The sequence below is a fragment of the Meleagris gallopavo genome, chromosome 10 (genome assembly GCF_905368555.1).
Source record: "Meleagris gallopavo chromosome 10, MGAL_WU_HG_1.1, whole genome shotgun sequence".
NCBI lineage: Eukaryota > Metazoa > Chordata > Aves > Galliformes > Phasianidae > Meleagris > Meleagris gallopavo.
The window spans coordinates 23,552,788-23,573,735 of NC_139413.1; the positions used below are offsets into that span (position 1 = coordinate 23,552,788).

At 40.5% G+C, this 20,948-nt stretch overlaps 1 protein-coding gene across 7 annotated transcripts in view; it reads right to left on the bottom strand.

Moving 5' to 3' along the window:
* The window catches only part of EPS15 (epidermal growth factor receptor pathway substrate 15), a 42,757-nt gene extending 34,613 nt beyond the window's left edge, over window positions 1-8,144 (bottom strand). For 6 of the 7 annotated variants that reach the window (XM_085231263.1, XM_085231261.1, XM_085231260.1 and 3 more), the window contains exons 1-3: window positions 7,990-8,143; window positions 1,982-2,023; window positions 149-238 (exon numbers count right to left, since the gene is read on the bottom strand). In XM_085231263.1, the coding sequence (XP_085087389.1) occupies window positions 149-238; window positions 1,982-2,023; window positions 7,990-8,016 (159 nt within the window). In that variant the 5' untranslated portion in view covers window positions 8,017-8,143. Of the gene's footprint in view, window positions 1-148; window positions 239-1,981; window positions 2,024-7,989 lie in introns of all 7 variants that reach the window. The other variant, XM_085231262.1, reaches the window with a different exon arrangement.
* Window positions 8,145-20,948: the final 12,804 nt, after the last annotated feature.

The following is a 20,948-nucleotide window of genomic DNA, read 5'->3' on the forward strand; positions in this document are numbered from 1 at the left end:
CTGAAGTTCGAAACTATTAAATAGCACTACTGAAAACACACTAGGAAAGATCATGTATCCCGCCACACCTTTCCAAGTATTTTAATTTACAGGGGACACTAACTGAAGCAAGGGACCACAGGATAACTAAATACTTGTCGTTAAATACCTTTCCAAGTACCAAGTCTGTCAATCCAGATTTCTTCAAGAAAACAGCTGCATCAGAAGCTAACACTCTTCCAGTATTGGCAGAATCAACCTGCAGGTAGAAGAAAAGAAGCCAACTCGCTTGACAAACCAGCTTTCAAATTGATGGAGACTCACTACAGAAGCTCTCAAAAAGCTAGCAAAGAATGCTCAGGTTAACATAGCCACTGTGAGAATCTCTTTCAGCAAAGGCAGAGTAGCACAGTATCAGCTGTGTTTATTTTTAATTTCACAGTACATACTGCGTAAAATGAATGACTAAGTTTATGACAGAACTGGAGGAGGTACTAAGCATCAGTGCTATTTCAGGTGATGAATTTATTCTTCTTTGGTACAGAAAGCTCTTAAGTGCTTCTAGTATGAAAGAAACAAGACATGCTCTACTAATACTATAAGACAAAGGGAAATATCTTTCTAACACTGCTATTTTGAAAGCTGACATCTCCTTATACAAAGGAGGAGAAGGAAAAAGTTATTATGTGCATCTGAAAGTGTTTAGACAGTACATTCCAAAGTTAAGTAACTTAGTACAAATGCTTGCAGAAAAAGCATTTGGCTGAGCAAGTCAGAAGACTCAATTCCGTAGAAAACAAATCCACTGACACAACACAGCTAACAGTAACATCAGGTTCAAGGAATCCCAGTGGCTGTATCCTGCTAAGTCTGCCAGACGATGCTCCAATGTCACTAGGCTGTATAAGCCAATGGACGCAAGATGCTAAGTGACTTCAGAAGCTGGATCGTACTTGGCCTGTAACTCCCTTTCTTCATCCAACTTTTTGTTTCATACTTCAGTGATTAAGCAATTGCAACCATGAAGAGCAGACAGACAGGTGTGTGGCAAAAATTATCCAAGTCAGTGATACAGCCATATGTATGGAGCTAGAAAATCTAACATGGAGAAAAGCGAGTTCCTTGTCTTTTCTTGTGACCCTCTAGTGATAAAACAACACGGTATTCTCTAAAGGGCTTGTATTCCTAGAGAGAGAGAGATAGCAAGTTTGCTCATCAGACTGAAAGACAGTTTTGTCAGGGTGATACTACCTCTTTCAATTCTCATAAGCCATCCTAACTATGACCAAGGTAAACTCCCTTTTGTTGTTCAGCAATTTCAAAACCAAAATGCAATGCCCTTTTGTGGAGAAAGGTCCTTCTTAGGAGGCGAGTGCTCAACTTTTTGAGGCATAAGTTGATAAATGGTTTTGTACACCTTTTTCTTTAAACCTGTTTTTATGAAAACAAACCTTTTTTTTTTCCCTTTCTGGATCTAAATATAAAAGACAAGTGATAAATAAAATTCCAAAGTCAAAAGATTTATTATCTACTGAGTGAAGCTGCAAGAACTACACACATGCTTTTGGCATTCAGATGCCTTTCACTCCTCACAGCACCGGAAAGAACCTTAAGGCACTAAGAGAGATGCAAGTCTTACATAAACCTAACTGGTCTACAAACACAACAAAGTCAGTTTCACTTGTAAGTGGAAAACAACCCACCACATCAGCACAGTATTTGGCAGGGGTTTATTCCAGTCCAACTGCTAACAGTCTTATTGTAAATTGATGTATGTTTTGTTGAATTTGCTAGCAAACTGCCATATATAAATCATCTCACACCTTCTTTTGTACTGATATAGCTCAGACAAGGGTTAGTTACTAGAGAAATATATTGTAAGTCAGCAGTGTTTTTCTTGAACTTCAAACATTTACACTCTGCTGGCCATGCTGAAGTCTACAGCAAAGGAATATTCTTTTAAGTAAAAGGAAGTTTCTTTTCTCAGCAAGAACATACGTACCTGTCGATAGAACTTCTCATACACAGGATTTGCACTTGACAGCTATAAAGAAAAAAAAAAAAAGGAGAAAAAAAAAGATATTCAATTAACCATAAAAATCTGCATTTCAGCTCCCTTCTCCCTGGATGACTAGAGCTAGAAACACTTTTTTCTGGTCTTCATAAAGCATTATGCAGTTATATAAGTCCATTTATTTTGCGAAATGATGAGGACTGTTATACCGTAACTTGTAGAAGACTTGCTCCTTGTTTTGAAGTCACTGACACTGATCACTATCAGGTTACTCTCAGACAGGTCACCAGAATAGGCAGCATGAAACAAATTCGTATGCAAGACCCAATACAAGCCAAGAAGCCTGCAATGATACAGTCTAATAAGTGCTCGCTAATGAATACAAAGCAAGATAGCTGGATTTCATTATCCACTAAACCATCATTTAGAATTCAGTGCCTTAAGCAAGTAGTCTGCAAGGTTTTCAGATATCTAAGTAAGTTGTGGACTCATAACTAAATTCACAGCAACAATTATTAAAAAAAAAAAAAAAGGGGGGGGGGAGATATTTTAACCTGTATCATTGCCAAAGATCACTTCTGCCTTGCTTTCACTACCACCTACCATACATTTAGAGCTCACCTAAACTCAAGCAAGAATTTAACAGCATCTAAACCTACAATTATTGCACTCTGACTTTGCTTTGGTACGTGGAAACTTCTTGTTTCAGCCACTACCTAAGCAGCCACTTACATAGCCCTTAGCATTGCCTGACAAAATACATTCACATTTTGCCAGACCTGACTACCACAGCACCAATACGACGCTTTCCAGCACTTTCCAGCATGCCCCAAAGCATATTATACTTTCTCAATTAATTGTCAAGTGCTGCACTTATCAATTCACGTACAATTTTAACAGCATTTAAGAGGGACTGTTCTCAAAACATTCAAATATTTTACTAAGTTCATTAATTCATCATAATGCACCAGTATAGACAAAATTCCATTAAAGCCAGGAGCAAAATACTGGAACAAAGTTGAGCAGTGTGTGCTCTAGAACTAAAAGCCCACATCATCCCTCTTGCCCAATATCACTCTTTGTTCAGCCAAATGTTTCATTATTACAGCCAAACCTATCCTTGTCACTCCTGGACAGGAAATATCATGTTGGAGTCCTGCAAGGAAAACACTGAGTGCAAAACAATCTTTTCATTCAGCACTTGGAGCACAAGCCAGTCATTCTTATTTGTTTCAGCAGTGTTTCCAATGTTCACTTTAACATCAGTATCACTGCAACAACTGGAATTTCCTGTGACACCAAACAGAATAATAGTAATAAAAAAATTCCAACTATTTTTACTAGTAACTGACTTTTCCTGCAAAGTACCCCACATTAAAAGGTATTAATATTGTCAGGAATGTTCTCTATCTGCAAGAAGAAAAACACTGCTCTGCTTCCAAAGGTGTTGCTGTAGAATTTACCTGTGAGCACTCTTTTTATGGGATTTGTAATATGCAATTATAGAGCATAACATCAACTTGTTCACAATGCAAAAAGGAAGAAGGGAGAAAAGGTCAGATTCCACTGCATGCAAAAATAAAAATATGTTATTATGTTTGCATTTAAAAGTTTATCACTTCACAAGAGTAATGTCTGTTCTAGTAATTATCACCTTTGTTACAAAACCTTTGAACTTTAGGATACTAACCCAGGAAATAAAAAAAACTACCTTCAGGGACACCAGTCTTTTTCATTTTCTAGTGGCACTCAAGCCTTTACACCCATGTTTCCACCCCTCTGTCATGTTTCTACTTAGATCTAACGTCCACAACCTTCCTTTGCTCACAGAAGTAAAAAAGCCCTGACTGGGGGGGCTATCTGCAGAGGAAAAAAAACACACAAAAACAAAGCATCCCTCCAAACCAAATGGGATAGGAAGTAAGACAGAAGGTGAGCTGTTCTATCTCAATTAAAAACCAAAATACTGTATTCTATCATGATGCCAAGCTTTAGGATTTGTTTTAACAGTTTCCATGTCAAATGACATCATCTGGTAGTAAATATCCTGCATGCAGCCATCCTCTTGCTCTTTCCTGGGTCTCAAGATGACTCAGGATAGAAAAGAACCTTTCAGACACAGCAAGAATCTCAGCTCCCCATTTCAGAGAAGTTAAAAAGGGAAGGAAGAATAAAGTACAAGCAGTTCTTCTTCCACTATTAGAAGCAGTAGCCTTCTAAAGGTTGAGGAGAGTATGAAATTAGTCCATAAAAGACAAATGTAACACCAAGGGACAACTACAACACCTGGAATCCCTATAGCAGTGCATAGTTTGGGCACAGTACTAACAGAGTTACAAGCAAACAACAGCAGCAAAACCACACAGCCAAAAAGCAGTCAAGTTTAAGGCAAGCTGTGTTTAATGTGATGTCCCTTCCAAACAATAATAAACTCACCTTTTCTCCCACTGCCTTTCTTTCTTATTTGAAACACGTAACGGTAAAGCTTTCTATCACTTTCTATGCTAAGAACAACTCAACATCAGCTTGAAGCTGACATCCCTCATTATAGAAAATATACGTGCTCAAACAATGCATCCGTTAAAAGAAGTATCTGGATCTACTCTTTGTGTGTTCTTCCCCACTATAAAATTCCTCCATCTAAGTATCATTTATTACTACACTGACATCAGCACTAATAGAGTCTCACATACAGAGGGAACTACACAGTCACTCTGTTCCAGCACATGCAACACAAGACCAAAATGACAATTACTGCTGCACATACTGCTTGTTCACATTGTTTACACCCATTCTTTTGGAATTTTGTCTTACTGAGGCCTAGATAGCTCTTCCACATTCATCTGAACACACATCATTATATACTCCAAACTGTTAAACAAGAGCAGACATTCTCTAGACATTTTTTGCTCATACTTTAAGTAGTCCATTGTATTTTGGAATCACACTGTTTTTTTCACAGTTATGATGTTGTTAAAAGAAGTTACTGAATGAAAGCTTCTTTCAGATTAAAAGGTTTTCCCTCTCTAACAACACAGGTGAAATTAAGAAAATATTTGCTATAAATTATATGCATCTACAGCCATGCACTTGAAGAGTCAGAGCTTTAATTCCCCTTAGGCAGCTGAAGCATGCACAGAAGCTGCCATCTTCCTTCTGCACAGACATCTGTCACTGCATAATTAAATACTGTTCAATGTTATTCTCAAATCACTCCAGGAAACCTCAACCATCTTCTAATCAGTACTGAATAAAGTCTGTAAGACACAAAGAAGCAGCTCCACTGCTATTAACATGGTCAATCTCAACCAAAAAATTAAGTCCTATCCGCTACGAGCTGAAACACACATTCATGCACACACACTAAGATTTCCTGATCTTTCAGAGAGGGCAGAAAGCAGAAAAACAGATTTCTCAGGTCTATAAAATATGTATATATATTTAAAAATAAAGATCAGTTTGTGATTCCTAACAAAAATCTGGAGTTCACCAGATACCTGGAGAGAAAAAGAATTAAGTCACTGGAGAGCTTTGCTTTTTGGCTCTATTATAACATATCTATTACTACAAACCAGTCCTTCACACTCTTGTGTATTTATATCCTATCTACTCCAATAACTGGATAGGAACCTAGCACGTATCTAACTTAGCCTCATTGTAGTATTCAGTGTGTCTTTTGGACAACACCACATGGAATTCCAGACACCCATGACACAATATGAGGCAAACAAGAAGTTATCTTCCCATTCTCCCTGAATACTTCCATGCAGACCCACCTCAATTCCTGCAAACTTTCAATCATGCAGTTTGTCATGCTGAACCACAGCTTTAATTCTCAAAAGCAACAGAGCTTTTTGAATGTCTGTATTACACCAGCCTTCAACATTCAGCATTCAACATACCTACCTTCCGCACTCCTGATATGCATTTTGTGCTTTTTCTATTTGCTTTTCCCTCTTTAAATTAAACAAGATAAGTAGCCATAGTTGGAAGGTCGAAAATGAAACTCTTCTCCTTGGCTATAGCTTGAGTTCTCCAACAACAGATGACACTGCTAGATACCAACACTTCCTCCTCACTGGTACTGCTATCTTGTTTCCACGTTAAAGATACCTCAGATTATTACCAAAACTGGGGGTAAGAGGAAGACATAATCATACTCATTTTGTAACACTCTTTAAGTATAGTCAAGTAGTTAATTTCATTACAGCGACACAGGTTTGAAATGTCTTTAGTTATCAAAGTTCTATGTTACTTAAGCAGAACCTTAATATTCAAATAAAGGATGTTGGCCTTCTCAGACACCACAGGTGCAAAGCCATCTGAAAATACCCCAGTCTGATTTTGGAAACCCCCAACTTCCTACTTGTGTTAAATCAGCCAAACCCACGTGGAAAGGGGGAAAGAAAATCTGAGACAACTGTGAGCTTAACTGCAGGTCAAGCATGACTGCTTCTGACTCTGCATGAGGTCTACAGCAGCGAAGGACCAGCCTGCATACTTCTCCTGCTGGTGTAAGTAATTGATCTCACTGCAGGTGGTAGCTATATCCACCCTCCCCATACTCATTTTCACTTCCTCATACTACATCTAAACACATTCAGAAACATTTATGGTTTGTTAGGATTTTTCATAACTGTAGAATGCCAAGAATTTAGTAAGAAATTACCTTCAGGTTTGTTTGACTTTCTGAAATTATTCCTATTCAACTCACCCCCCTCCCACTCGCCCCAAAAAAGAAACCCTCACATCAATGATCAACAACAACAGAAAACGCTTCCTCAATCTAACCACTGATGCAAGCTGCAGTCACAATGGTTTTAAGGATAGCGGCAATTTTTCTGCCTCTGTCAACATTAACACATTTCTATTTAGTTCCTCTTCCACGTGACCAAAAAAGTCAATAAATTCTACAATTACACAGCCTGTAAGCAATCATGTTTTACTGCAGAATGCTGTACAGCAGACACTCCTTCCCTCTCCCCACATAACGAGCCAGAACAGCCCGTGCCCATACAGCAGCCCACGGAATCAGCTACTGCTGTGTGCAAACTTTTTTCCCTCTGCAGCAAGGGGATGTTTCAAACTTGAAATGACTGATGATTTCCTCAAAAGCCAGCTCCACTGGGGAATAATTGCAAACGGAGCAGCCTTGCTCAGAACTTTGCAGTTGCCTCACGCGTGCTTTGGTGAGTCACGCTTATTCAGTAGCTTGTTTGTCGTTAAAATAAACGCGGCTACCGATGGTGGGATCGAAGCACCGCAGCAATCAACGGAGGCCCGCCAGGTCGGAATGAAAGCGTCCCCGTCCCTGCTGCACGAACCAGCCCCGCCAGCAGTTTATTACCTATCGACCCTTTAAGGAATGAGAGCCAGTACGCCAAAGCGTCCCCACGGCACGCAGGTAGCCGAAAACGAGGTGACACGCCTTCCCACCGGTCCCTCGGTTGCTAAAGCACCGCCGGCACGTCAGAACATCGGGCGAAGCCCGCGGCCCCCCGAGCGCACACCCGGCCCGCCGCCTCGCAGCCCTCCGGAGCACCGCCGCGCCCCACGGCTCCGCCACCCGCCCTCGCCATCCGCGGGGCGGCTCGAGGTTTGTTTTCCGTTCTTTCGTTGAAGCCAGCCGCTCCTTCCCCGAGACAAAAGCCCGACCGCGCTGACAGCCGCCGCGGCCCGCTGCGGGCCGCTCCCCGGCCGAGGGACGTCGGGGGCCGCGGGCAGAGGCACCTGCAGCCGCGCGGGGCCGCGTTGCGGGGCCGGCGGCGCCCGGCCGGCTCGGGGCTTCCCGCCCGCCCGGCCCGCCCTCGTTCCGCGCCGCGGCCGCCACCTGACAGCGCGGGGCTGCACAAAGCCGCGGGCCGAGGCGGCGCCGAACCGCTCCGCGGGGGCCGCGCCGCTCGCCTCCGGCCCCGTGCCCCCGCTCCTCCGTCCCGGGAGGCGGCGAGCCTCGGCCCAAGAGAGGCGGGCGGCCCCTTCCCCGCGGCGGGAGATACCTGTGTCAGGGAGAGGTGGGCGGCCATGCTGCTTCCATCATGCACCGGCCGGGCCGCAGGAAGGACGCGCCGCGACCCAGCACTCGCTGCCCAACTTCGGCAACTTCCCCGGACGGTGCCGGCCAAAACCCGGCACCGGATCCCCGCCCGCCGGCCCGGAGCCTCCGCCCGCAGACGGCAGCGGTAAAGCAAACCCGGGAGGCGGAACGCGGCTGGAGCCGGAGCGCTGGAGGCGGCTGCGGCAAAAACCTGGAGCGATGGGCTGATACGGATCGGGTCTCGTATTCGGCTTTTCCGTAACGCCCCCGCTGGCCCTAACGCTCCACGCGTTCCGAGCCCCCTGGCTCAGCCGTCGCCCAGCCCAGAGCTGCAGCATCTTTGGGACGTGGGTTGTGACAGTTGGTAAAAGGGCCCAAGGGGAAGCGGCGTGGGTCCGGCGCATCCCCGGCAGGGTCCCAGCCATAGGCACTGTGCCGCAGGGCCCGGCCTCACACAGGAGTTGCTGCTGTACCTGCTCCCTCCCACTCAGCAGCTATTTTGGCCGCTCCCCTGACCGCTTTGCACTACCACAAGGTCGTACATCAGGAACTGAGGGGGGAGGAAAAGCATTCTTATTTTAGTACTAGAGCCAAAGATGTACCAGGTATGAGTCCACTATTCAGACCAGAGGAAATTATCAGAAATCGTATATATTGGAAAGGCTTTGCAGAGTGCATTGTGCCTTCCTCTGTTCTTCATTCCCTACCACTGAAATCCTTTTCCAGCTCAGTTATGCTTATGCTAATGCTCACACCCACCTCTGCAGCCTGTCAGTCCTCAGTCCTTGTTAGCTGCTGTCTACATCTGCCACGGGACACGTGGGATCACTCTTTCTCACCTCTTCTCTAATAAAGGTTTTCTAGAAGCTCTGCTCTGCTGACCTCTTTCTGGGAGGAAAAAAAGATGATATGGAAGGGAAGAATATTAAAAGCAAATAGTATAATGTATTCACACCATTCACGTTGATTGTCACGCCTCTACCTCGTGTTCATTTCCTCTGAAGTAAAATTCCTAGAAAATAGCACATGCTCTTATCTTTGTAGGTTGATTTTTTCACCGGTGATTAAAATTGGAATACTATGCCACAATAATTAGTATCTGGAAAATAAGCCAGAAGATTGTGAAATCATAGCTGTGTCTCCATGAGACAGCAGTACTGGAGTTTGTCAGTGGGGCACAGAAGAGAGTGCTGGATCCCCACAAGCTGCCAGAGGCTTGAGGTAGGAAGTTAGAGGCTAGCGGGCAGCTCTGGGGATGTTGTTCTGGACCTCTACAGCTACAGCTCCTCTTTCAGTACACATGGTCAAATGTGTGACCGCTCAGCCTGGAGTCACAGTGTAAGAGTCACTCAAGGTAATTATGTGGGCTCTGCTAATTAAAATAATAATGAGTTCCGATCAGTCACCACTGAGTTGGGGCAGTCATGGTGTTGAGTGTTCTGGGCCTCCTGCAAAGGAGTCCTGTCCTGGACCACAGCTACCTGAGTTAAAACAGCTAGCTGCTGGCCTCTGACATCTCTGTAATAATTACAGCAGTACTCATCAGCTTGCTGCCAATGAACTTGTGCTGCAGATTTCTGTGAATCTAGACATGACAGCTCCTGGGAAAAGCAGCTATCTGCTTCTAAGCCAGAATCAAAATCTCAAGAGGACAAGGAGAACAGTACTAATATGCTGCTTCAGTGCAAAACCCCTTTTTAAGACACTGTGCAAGTGTGTAAGAGGGCTTGTGCTAGTACAGCCAACTTGAGTTTGAAGGTGTACTAGCTACAACTGTACAGTTTAGAAAGGCCTCACACAAGTGAGAATCAGATGCTCACAACCTCTGTGTTTTATACATCTCTTATAGTCATCAAGTTCCTTTAGTAAGGCTAATAACATTTTAATGAGATCTGCTGGTCTCCCTGGAAATAGCATCTAAATGTCCATGCCTTCCTTTATTATAGCATTGTTTATGGCTCTGCACACAGGAAGCCCACTATTTTTCTTCCCAAACATCATGTAGGTATTCGGTGTGACCTGTTCTGCTCGTTCTAGGAAAAGTATTATTACAGCCCATGAATGCTCCAGATGCTGACAGGAGCGCTGACTCACTCCTGCCTCCTGCACACCTCAACACAAAATGACTTAGCCAGCTTTCTGGCATTCAGCACAAGGCAGGTTAGGAGCTCTGATACAACAGACACCAAATGGAGGATTGAAACTGTGAAGTGAAACCCCTTGGATTTTCACAGAACAAAAGAAAATGTTTGCACAAGCACACAGCATCCTGGGGAAAAAAAATTGCAATTCTCTGATCAAAGAGTGGAAATAAAAGAATTGCTCACAGGTCGGCACAGACTGTTTTAGGCTTCTTTCAGAAAGTCAAGCAACAGCTGGGCTCCTGACACAGAGCAGCATTTTACCACACTTCTGGTGCTGACAGGTCCCTCCTGAAAAGTGAGATCAGCACAAAACTCTGGTGACCTTTTGGACTGAAGGTATCCAAATGTCAGAGTACTTTCCAGGACTTTCCAGTGATACAGGTTGTTTTAGGAGATCCCAAATGCAGGTGTGTCTCTAAACAGTAACACACCCTAGGATATGCTCTATGTGCTCTTTATGCTCTATGCAGCTGCAAGTTTTGTGGATGTAGAATTCCTGATAGGCTGTTATGTTTTAAGGCCACAAGAGACCATTAAAATAATCTAGCCTGATCTTCTCCATACAATTTTCCATGGGCATCTGTTTATTTTTTGCATGAAGTCTGTAATGCCTGAGTGCTACCGCATATCTTCTACAGAGATGCCAAGTTACCCGCAAACTACAGCAATCATTCTGAAAGCTGCATCCTAATGACTAATCTGCTTATTCCTCTGGTGCTGTGCTCTTGACTCCTCGTGGTGGTTTGCAGGCAGTTATAGATGCCTTGAAAACATTTTAAAGGGGGCTGTGGGAAGATCAAATTCATACAAAATGGTGTCAGTATTAAAGGAGCACAAACGAGGACATTAAGGTATCTTTACATGCTTACTCAGCACGCAGTTTTCTGTTCTGGCAGTCTTCTGTCACATAGAGTACAGGATGGAATCATTGGTTTTACCTCTGTTTTGGGGAAATTATACAATTTCTATTGCAAATATTTAGAAACCCAAAAAGCAAAACCATTTCTGAACTATGATATTTAGAATTCTTATTAAGAGACTAGGAATTTATAAGATTGTAAGCATATTTTCTCTAATTTATATGGGTCAATCTCATGGGGCAACACCTAAGCCCCAAAAGAATTAGATAAAATTCTAATCTCTAGTATACTAGATGGATGACACACAGCAGAATAACATTTTTCACAAATTTTTAGCTGAAGAAACCAGAAATGCTTAGAAACCAGAAAAATCTTCAACAGCATTAATTTGACCACAGGTTTAATAGTTGAAGATGCAGTCATTCCTTGTACAGCTTAATATACACTTGGACAGAAATAGAACAAGCATTACCACTGATGCAACAGCAACAGTCTTCATTATAAATTAAACACATCGATATTGTAATGTGTGTTGTATATTCAACAATAATGAAGATTGAAAACTAATATGCTTACAAAGCAGCAAGCAAAAGAGCTTATCCTTTGTTCTGCTTTTCCTGAGGCATGTTGTCCATACTTCAAGTCCAGGCAATGCAAGATTTGCCTTCCCAAAACAATTACAGATCTACTGTGTTTTAAAATAAATGTATTTTAAAAATCTACCTGCTGAATTCCCAGCATGTCCCTAACATAAAACTAATCCACTGTGCCAATCAGAAAGATTCTTAGTTCATTTCAGAATTATAGCGTACATTAAGTAATCAGGTAAAAGAATGTGTTATTGAACCTTAAAATTGTTTTTCTTCTCACAGAATTGTTTATCTCAGACAAACTCATGACTACTTATAGCATTATGCCATTTTGAGGGCATTATTGTATATCTTGGCCTTCTCTTTTTTCAGTACTCCTGTTTCTTTTTTTCTTCTTATAAATTCTTAGTGTCTTCTCAGTTTTCCTTCATTTTCTTCTATTCTTAATTATAACCCTAAGAGAATATCGACGTGGTTTGGAAATAATGGAAATAAAATGGCATTGATGCAATAATATTGGCTATAAGAAAAAAAAAATAACTTCCCCAAATCACTCACCTTGTACCTGCAACTCTTCAAGCTAAGCACTGATTCAAGCACTAAAAAAGCAAAACACTTAAACATGCACTTAAACTCATCCTTACTCAGGACAACACAACAATTTTACATTAGTAAAACTCTTTCCTATGTTTAAGTCATGTTCCATTGGTTTCAGCAATAACCTCTCTCATGTACATGAACTACAGCGACGAGACCACTGGTGACAGAACAGAGCTGTCAGGTGGGCTATGGTACCATGACTGCCAAAGAAATGGGAGCAGATGGGTCAAAAGCCATAACAACAATGGAAAATCAATGGCATTTGAAAAGGTTTCAATGATTTCACCCTCAGTGGACAAGGCTGATTTAAGTATGTTAGCTAACCATGGTTAAGCTACATTTAAAACTGTGCTAATTAAAATGTGCGTTTCTACGCCTTTGTTGCTATGGAGGAGATCATAAATTATTGACAATAGTGAGAAAGGAGAGCAAAGCATTACTTGCCTCCATCAGTAGCAGGCATATATGCTGTAAGAGAGACTGCAGGCTGCACTTTGTGAAGGCTATGAGACAGTATAGTGCAGTCCCTTCTGCATGCTGAAGGAATTTGGAGTGATTCAGTAGGAATTTCTTCTTGCTGCTCTCCCCCTGCTCAGAATCACTCCTTCTTTATGTCCATGTATGAGAAAGCCCCACCTTGTGGGATTATTTTTTATTTAATGCTGTGTAGCAGGGAGAGAAATATGTTCTACTCCTTGGCCAAAAATTGCACAACACTGGCAGGCAAAGTGTTCCTTTAAGAGCAAAACAAATAATCCCACTGGTGTCAGCATATAAGAGTGAGGAATGCTGCCTTAAAACCTTCCTTGTTTTTTTGAACTACTCACATGTAATTAAAACACACCACTTTTCCTTTTCCATTCTTCTAAATCAGTAGTTCTTATGAACCCAGCACTGTAACACAGCTGACAAGATAGCACTTAAAATTTGCTCTTCAGTGAAAAATATTTTAAACATACAATAAATATCAAAGTCTGAGTATTACCTCCTTCATGCAAAGTATGGGTGCAGTGAGAAGTTCTAAATTTAGTATTTGTTCTTGTTTGGTTGCACAAACATGCAATTGAAACATGAACTCCATTAAAGACAACCAAATTATTCCTTTAATGACTCATTTGTTTTCTGTTTTGTTTTGAGACTGAGTTGCAAAACCAATGCAGCAATGATTCAGCCTTAATGGAACTGTTTAAGGTGTGCATGTGTCTGATGAGATGTAAAAGAACATGAGTGAAATTCAAATTCCACCAGCTGACATGGACTTGCCTAACTGTGACCTTATGCTTCTTTTCTTTTGTTTGTAGTAAGAAAATTGAAGCAGATTCACCTCTTGCATTGCAATAGATGTAACTATAAAGGTTTGGCAATCACCCATTAAAAAGTGTCTTTCACTGAGTTTTAGCAGCACTTAAAGCAGCCATAGAAAATATTTCCAGTGCAGTAATTACCATGATTGAGAAAACTACATCATGGATTTCAGTGGTCTCATGACAGCTTTTTAATGCTTGGTTTACAAATAAAATTGCATTTAAAAATATTCTGGCCTTTTAAATGCTCTCCAGAATTTGAAAGATAATCTGATTTAATTTCTGCTGTTATTGGTAATATTTATTTAAATGAGATGCACAAAAGCTAATAAGTAATTAGAATGTATCAGTGTTTGTACATTTCTATATCAGATCTGTCAAAATTACCAATGATGTAAAAGTATCAAACCACATTTTCAGATTCCTTATCAGTTTAATTTGTACAAACGTGACAGATTTGTGCTTCTTTAGAAGGATAAACCCCCAAATTGCTCACAGAACAAACAGATATGAGGTATGAAAATTACACAAAGAACATGGAGGTGTAAAAGAAGAAAGTAACAAGGTCCTCAGAATAAAACAGAGGAAGCAGCCTTGCAAACTAGATAAGACCAAATAACTACGTAAGCTTTGCAGGAAAAGAGGATGTACTCTTCCTAAAAAAATCTCCATGATTCAAAGGCACTCCAGTTCCAGAGCTGAAATATTCTTGATTGTCAGTCTCTTCCTGTTTACTGAAGAGACATAATTAGTTCCTGTTCAAATCAAGTTTACCTTGGGGAATTTACTTATAGAACTATTTGTGAAAAATGACTGAATGAGCTTTTGTCTGCTTTTCTTGTGATAGTTCTATCTGATGGTAAATTACATACATGCAGGTGAGCAGAAGAAAAAAATGCTTGAAAATCATCAGTAGACCTATTTAGTTAACTGTAAAATGAATATATGAGCTGCTGCATTTATCCCCAGTTCTCCTAAGCAAAGAATAAATCCAAGGCTAGAAATGAGCTGTGAGTCTCCTGCACTACAAAACAGATCTATGAGCCAGGTGACACAAATACTGGCCCAAAAATACAAACTATACCAATACCTGGCAGAGATCAAGAAATCAAGATCAAGAAAATCTGCATTGCTGTATTTACAAGTATCTGATATTTATTCTTGCTTTTCAAGTCTCCTTATTTTTCTAGTTATGATTCTTAGGAACACAAGATGTCTGTTAACTTTAAATTTAAGAAATTCATCAAAGGCCTGGATGGCATCACAAAATATTCACATCCAATTCATTAAAAAAGCCAATGCAATATCTAATTCTGATAATTTCAAATTGTTTTTCCAGCATATGGAGTTGCCACAATCACAAATTAAAAACATACAGATATCTCCAGTGTAGGATTGAGACATGCCTTCACAGACTAATTTGATAGATGAACTGAGTTGCAACTGCTGTCACACAGACTTAGGCTTTGAAAAACCTTGGTGTGATAGATGGCTGGCTTTTGGAAAAATAAGGTACAGAAAACAAAACCAATGTGCACGGTATCTCAGAAGTAGTTGGTAATGAAAAGAACGAGAGAAATGACCTATTTTGTTTTAAGTGTATTTATCATGCGCATTGGACAGCAAATTGGAGCAGATTGTACAGCCAGCCTTTCTTGCTTCCAAGTGAGGCTTGAAAAGGGAAGAGTATCCAAAAACTGCTTCAGAACATGGATGAAGCTTTTGATCAAAGTTTCTGACAGGCACACCAAAGCTTGGATTGCTTGCTTGGGTTTCTATGTCACTTAACTGATATATTTCCAGTCAGGTAATGGAGTTACTGTGTTTTTTAATCAAATTTCTTATTCAAAGAAATGCTTTGGAAGCAGGACAGGGTGCTTGGCCTGTATAACAACTGGCACAGATGAAAGCCAGCCAGATGGCAATAGTCTGAAAGATTCCTCTTCCCAAAATATTGCAGCCACACTCTTGGCAGGTTCTAAAAACAGCAGAGAATCTCTCTTCTTGTCTCTTTCCTCCTTACCATTACTATATATCTGACATTTCTGCGTGCCTACAATTTTGTCCTCTATTCTCATAGCTTTGTAGTAATTTGACAAATTGTTCAGATGAGAAAAGCGTTTATTCTACTAACAAGATCCAAGTTGGCAAAATTTTAATTGAACTCATTTCTTTTAGGTATCACAATTTTGTGGCATTGCTGCAATAAGGGTCGTCTTTTCCTGTACCATTCTGGAGACTGATTTAAACAGTAATACAGCTTGAGTAAGCAATGTACTATCAAGATCTATGATAAGATGAATAGATGAAATATATCACAAAAAAGTAAAATACTAAATTTGTAAATGTGCAAATTCTGCACATGCAATAATAATAACATATGCTACTTCTAGCAGAAATAAGTATTTCCTAGCAGCTCACTCAATTTGAGGTCGTAATGAGAATCTTCATGCGTATCACACTGAGTGAGATCTGCCCAAACAATGCAGTAGATCTACCATTTGGCCAGTTCATTATGAACAATACCACTGAGCTGTGATCCTCATCACCAAAAGACTCAAGTTTTGCTGATAATGCAAACATTCTGTGCCTTTGGCTAATATGAAGATCAATAGAAAGAAAATATAATAATCTAGGAAGATAATTATGATGAAATGAAGATTTTCCCTTAAATCTGCTGGCTTGTTCTAGATTTACCACTACTCCCGTCACTGCACCACATGAGCAAAATTTTCTTTTTGTACATGTTGCTCAAATCTGTAGTTTTAGTGTATTCTGTGAAAAGACCATGGTCTGTGTTGCTGTGCAGATGCATCAGAGCTGCCCAATGCTGCTGGGAGGGAAGTAGTGTGTTCCACTGGAACCTGGAAATGCCTAAAACTGCAAGCTGGCTGAAAGAGTAAAAGGAATTGAGTCAGCATTCTGGGGAAAGGAAGGAATAGGGAGGGGTAGAACAAGCAGTATATTCTGAATAAAGGAAGTATGTACAAAACAGCTAGCATATGAAAAAGTTAAGTGCCACTAGTATGCCATAAATAATATGAAATTTACCTAATGTATCATTAAAGTTTACGGATCAAATCCTCTTTCCTGGCCAAGATGTACTTGCACAAAGGCTCTCAAAGAGTTGGTTATAACTTTCTGACTGACTATCCGGTTCATGCCTAGTACTGTGCTGGGATGATTCATGAACGTAGTGAACCAAATTGCAGTTTCTCTACCCTATAATCACCTTAAGACACTGTTTAAATGGGCTGCAAAACTGGTTACTGTGTCAACTCTCAGTCTATCAAGAACTTTTCAATCTACAAGAGAAACTTCCTACCTGGGGACATTAGGTGGTTTTCTCTCATTCTGCACTGCCTGAGCACAGTATGAGGGAAACAGGCTCTCCACTTAAATCCTTTCTCAGGTTCCTCCAGCTGTATGAATGCTTCAATTTCTCCAAAATGAACAGAATTTATTTGCATATATGATTGCATATCCATGTTTACAGATAGCTAGACTGCAAATCCAGCTCACATCTCCTGTGTTCTGGGGAACTGTATGCCTGGATGCAAAGTGCCTTCTGAACATGCATAATATGAAACAGATGGCTCAACAGAAGAGCTGCCAAACACACAAGCCCTGTTCAAATGCCACCCAAAAGTGAAAGTTAAGTGAGAAAAAAGTTTTCCTTGTCCCACTTTTAGACAAATAGGGCCAACCTTCTTGGAAGATGCTCTTTACTCATTTTCTACCCTTCTAATTCTTTTCAAATTTGGCATGCTTAAGCAAACAAGTTCATCTTAACAGCTAGAAAGATTTTCTATTTCCCAAATTTTGGTTTCTTTGTTTTAATAAAGCCCCAGCCTCTAGAGTTAACAGCTTGAATGTGTTATCTGAGCCTTAATTAGAAAAAGCAAACAAAAAAGCAGACATTGGACCTTTCTGGCCTTCAAGGTTGCCAAGCAAAGCTTGAAAATATAATGAGAGTTCAGAAACCAAAATTCTCTTTCAAATTATGTTTTGGTTGGCAGGACTTAAGCAGAAACAAACGAGATAAAGTACTTGAAGTATGAAGTCTGCTATTTCCCATTTAAACAATCTAATATGGAATCAGCTTCCAGAAAGTTCTCCCCAGCTTGTAATAGTTCCTAGCCTTTGGACCTCCTGCTAAACACTTGGTTCATGACTTGCACTGTTACTGCAGGCACTATTAAGTCTTAGGCAACACCTCCACTATAAAGCAAAGTTGATTTAAATCTACCACATAGACCTTGATTTACCCAGATATGCCAGTTTTTTTCCATCTGCGACACACACATCTATCTACACATATATATTTGCCTATAATCTGTCCATCCCCATAGACTGTCTAATTGTCTGCAGCATTTCTTAACATTGGGAATCAGCACAGTACAGTCAAAACCCACAAAGAATGGCATACTGCATACCACAGATTTTTTCTATGCATGAAAAAAGATCAAACATTTCTGAAAAGTAATTAGTTTAAGGATTCATTATACAGAATGCTTGCGTATTGCTACTGAGGACAGAAATGACAGCCATCACTTGAGTCAGCCAAATATTACTTCTAGCAGCTAGGCAGTGGGTTATTACCTGTGCTTCACACAGGTACTGTGTCAGCCAATGTTGCACAGCTTATCCCCAGAAATCCTTAAAGTACTGTAAGTCTAGAATTAAAGATAGTGGGCATATGGGATTCAAGATAAAAGAAAAAAAAAGCAAAGGCATTGAAGTTAACTCTACAGACAAGAAACACTCAGAGTGAGGCTGATCAGCTACCTTGTGCTCCTCTTCTTTCAGAAATTCAGTGCAATTATTACATGTAATGCAAAGACATTGTAGTCATTAAATGTATGGAACACCATTCCTGATATTTAACAGATTAAATTCCCATCCTAAAGTGTAAAGCCACATAGACATGACTTGCTACAGACAAAATAAGCGAATGTTATCAAAATGTAAATATTTGGATAAGGGAAAATGTGGGTTGGATTTTGTCTAAAACTGTCAAACATGCAAACCAAAATCTGTACGATTGATAAAACAGCTTAGTAGCTACTGATTTTGCTGTATTCAGAAGATCTGAATCTTTTCTCTACTTGGCAACTAGAAATGTAATTAGAACTAGTCAGCAAAAACCAGTTTAAGTGTTTAACAAAACACTTAGATTCTTCTTTCCTAAGCAATATGAATCCTAGAGCATAAAGATTAAAGCATGTAAATAGCCAAAGTTAAGTCAGTGGGCTACATTTTGCTGTTCATTATGTACATGTAACCACATCAAGACCAACTGAAAGCACAAGAACGAACAAATTTTGGTCTCTACAGCCAGAGCTGGAAACATCCAACTGAACTCATGTTCTCAGTTTTTCATATCTGTCTTAATCTCAGCTGGGATGGTATTGTTTTCTTCAGAGGGTCTGTTACGATGCTCAGCTTTTGTTCTAGGAGAAAAACAATGTTGACAGCACACCAGTGTTTATAGTTGCAGCTAAGCAGTGTTGAACAGAGCCAAGGCCATTCACAGCAAAGGGCTGGAAGATCTGGGAGGGGTCAGAGTTAGGACAGCTGACTTAAGCTGGCCAAAGGGATATTCTATATGGTATAAATTCTACACCATATGACATCATGCAGAAAGAGTTTTGAAGGGGGTGGGAGTTCATCCCACTTTCTTCTGCTGCTCAGAGGGCTAGCTGGGCATCAGTCAGGGCACAGTGAGAATTGCTTGTGCACCATTTGTTATATACATTCACATATGTATAGTCACAACTATTATCCTTTTCCTTTTCTATATATTAGCAAATAGTTTTCTCTCAACCCACAAGTTCAATATCTTTTTTTCAATTCTCTCCCTCATTCCACAGGGAAAGGGGGAGCAAGCTGTGTGGTTTTGAGCCACCTGCCAGGTTAGACCACAACAATATCTTATTTCAAAAGACTTAAGGCTGCTAGTCTACAAACTACATCCCAAACTTGAGCAGTAAACTAAAACAAATTACTTTCTGTTTATGCCTCAAGTCAATACACAACTGTACGAAACAATTAAGTACTAAAATTTACCAACTTCAACTTCTGCTATGGAAATTAAAGACTCACTGCACACTATTCTATAGTCAGACTTACTTGTTAGTGTACTGTCCACAAGTCTGTTTTCAAAAATTAACTCTCTTGGGCAACAGAAAACAACTGATGTGCCTCCTCATTTTCTGACAATCACCCTGAGGATTTGGTTAACTCCAGTAGCATTTACAGGTTTCAATATTATGTTACTGTAGCATGTACTTAGAAGTTATGCAGCAATCACAGCTCAGACCAGTTTCTCGGGACGCTCAGAAGCATGAACTGAAAATTTGAAACTTGGAAATAATAAGTGTAACTAGGCCTGGATTTTCATCAAAATCCTGGCATAAAAACTGAGTAACAGCTGCCACATCTTCCCTGCCTGTGCTGCTGCCTATGAGCTGAGTGAGATTCCTTTTGTTTCAGTCCAGAACATCTGGGCTTATTTCAGCAGTTCTGACCAATTTCATCTTTGCTGAAAGTCTGTGAAACTGCAAATGTTAAAAAATGAGCAAAATAAGGTTCGACCATTAAAATGTAAAATTATGCTATGATCTCACTAGGGATCTTCATAAAATCTCACTCTTTTAAGGTACAAAACAACAAAAAGGGTACTTATAGAGTCTCTTAACTATGAAAGTAAGAATTTAATAGAGGCAGAGGCTCAGAACAAAGGTCCAAATGACCCAGAGTCCCATCTCCAGCAGTGGCAATGGTTAGTAGCTATGGAAGATGGTAAGAGCAGGTAAGTGTGCAGTGAGACTGACCTGGTGTACTTTCCAAACCTCCAGTGACTTGCAGATCAGAAACTATCTGAGCCAGAGCATTTTTATACCACCAGGGATGGTGGTATAAAAAATTAAATTAAATTAAAATACCACCAAGGATGGAAACCTAGCCAGGATGGGCTAGAGCTTTCCACTGATCTTTGAGACTGTTTTTTCTCCCTGCTGATACCAACCCTGTCAGGCTGCAGGAGGTGGTGCTGTGAACCTAAGTCTCACTTCGTTTGGGGATCAGATGTAGCTGCATTATGCACATGAATCTGCTTGTTCATGCAGTGCTGAAGTAGTCTCCTGACAGCTGCCTCTCCTCTCTTAATTTGAGTCTAAATGCTGACCATGATTTTTGAGGATAAATTTGAGCGTACTCTGCAAATTCTGGTGGCTACCTGTTTTTCTTCTACTAAATCAATTTTCTGATTATTTTTCTATTTCTCATAGAAGAGAGAAAGTTGAATAAGATATAAAAAAATGTCTCTGCGTTTTCACTTTGATGAGAACAAGAAGGAAGGAACTCCTTTAAGCAGACATCAAGAGTATTTTCATTCTTAGATAAGAAAAGCTGCCTCCAA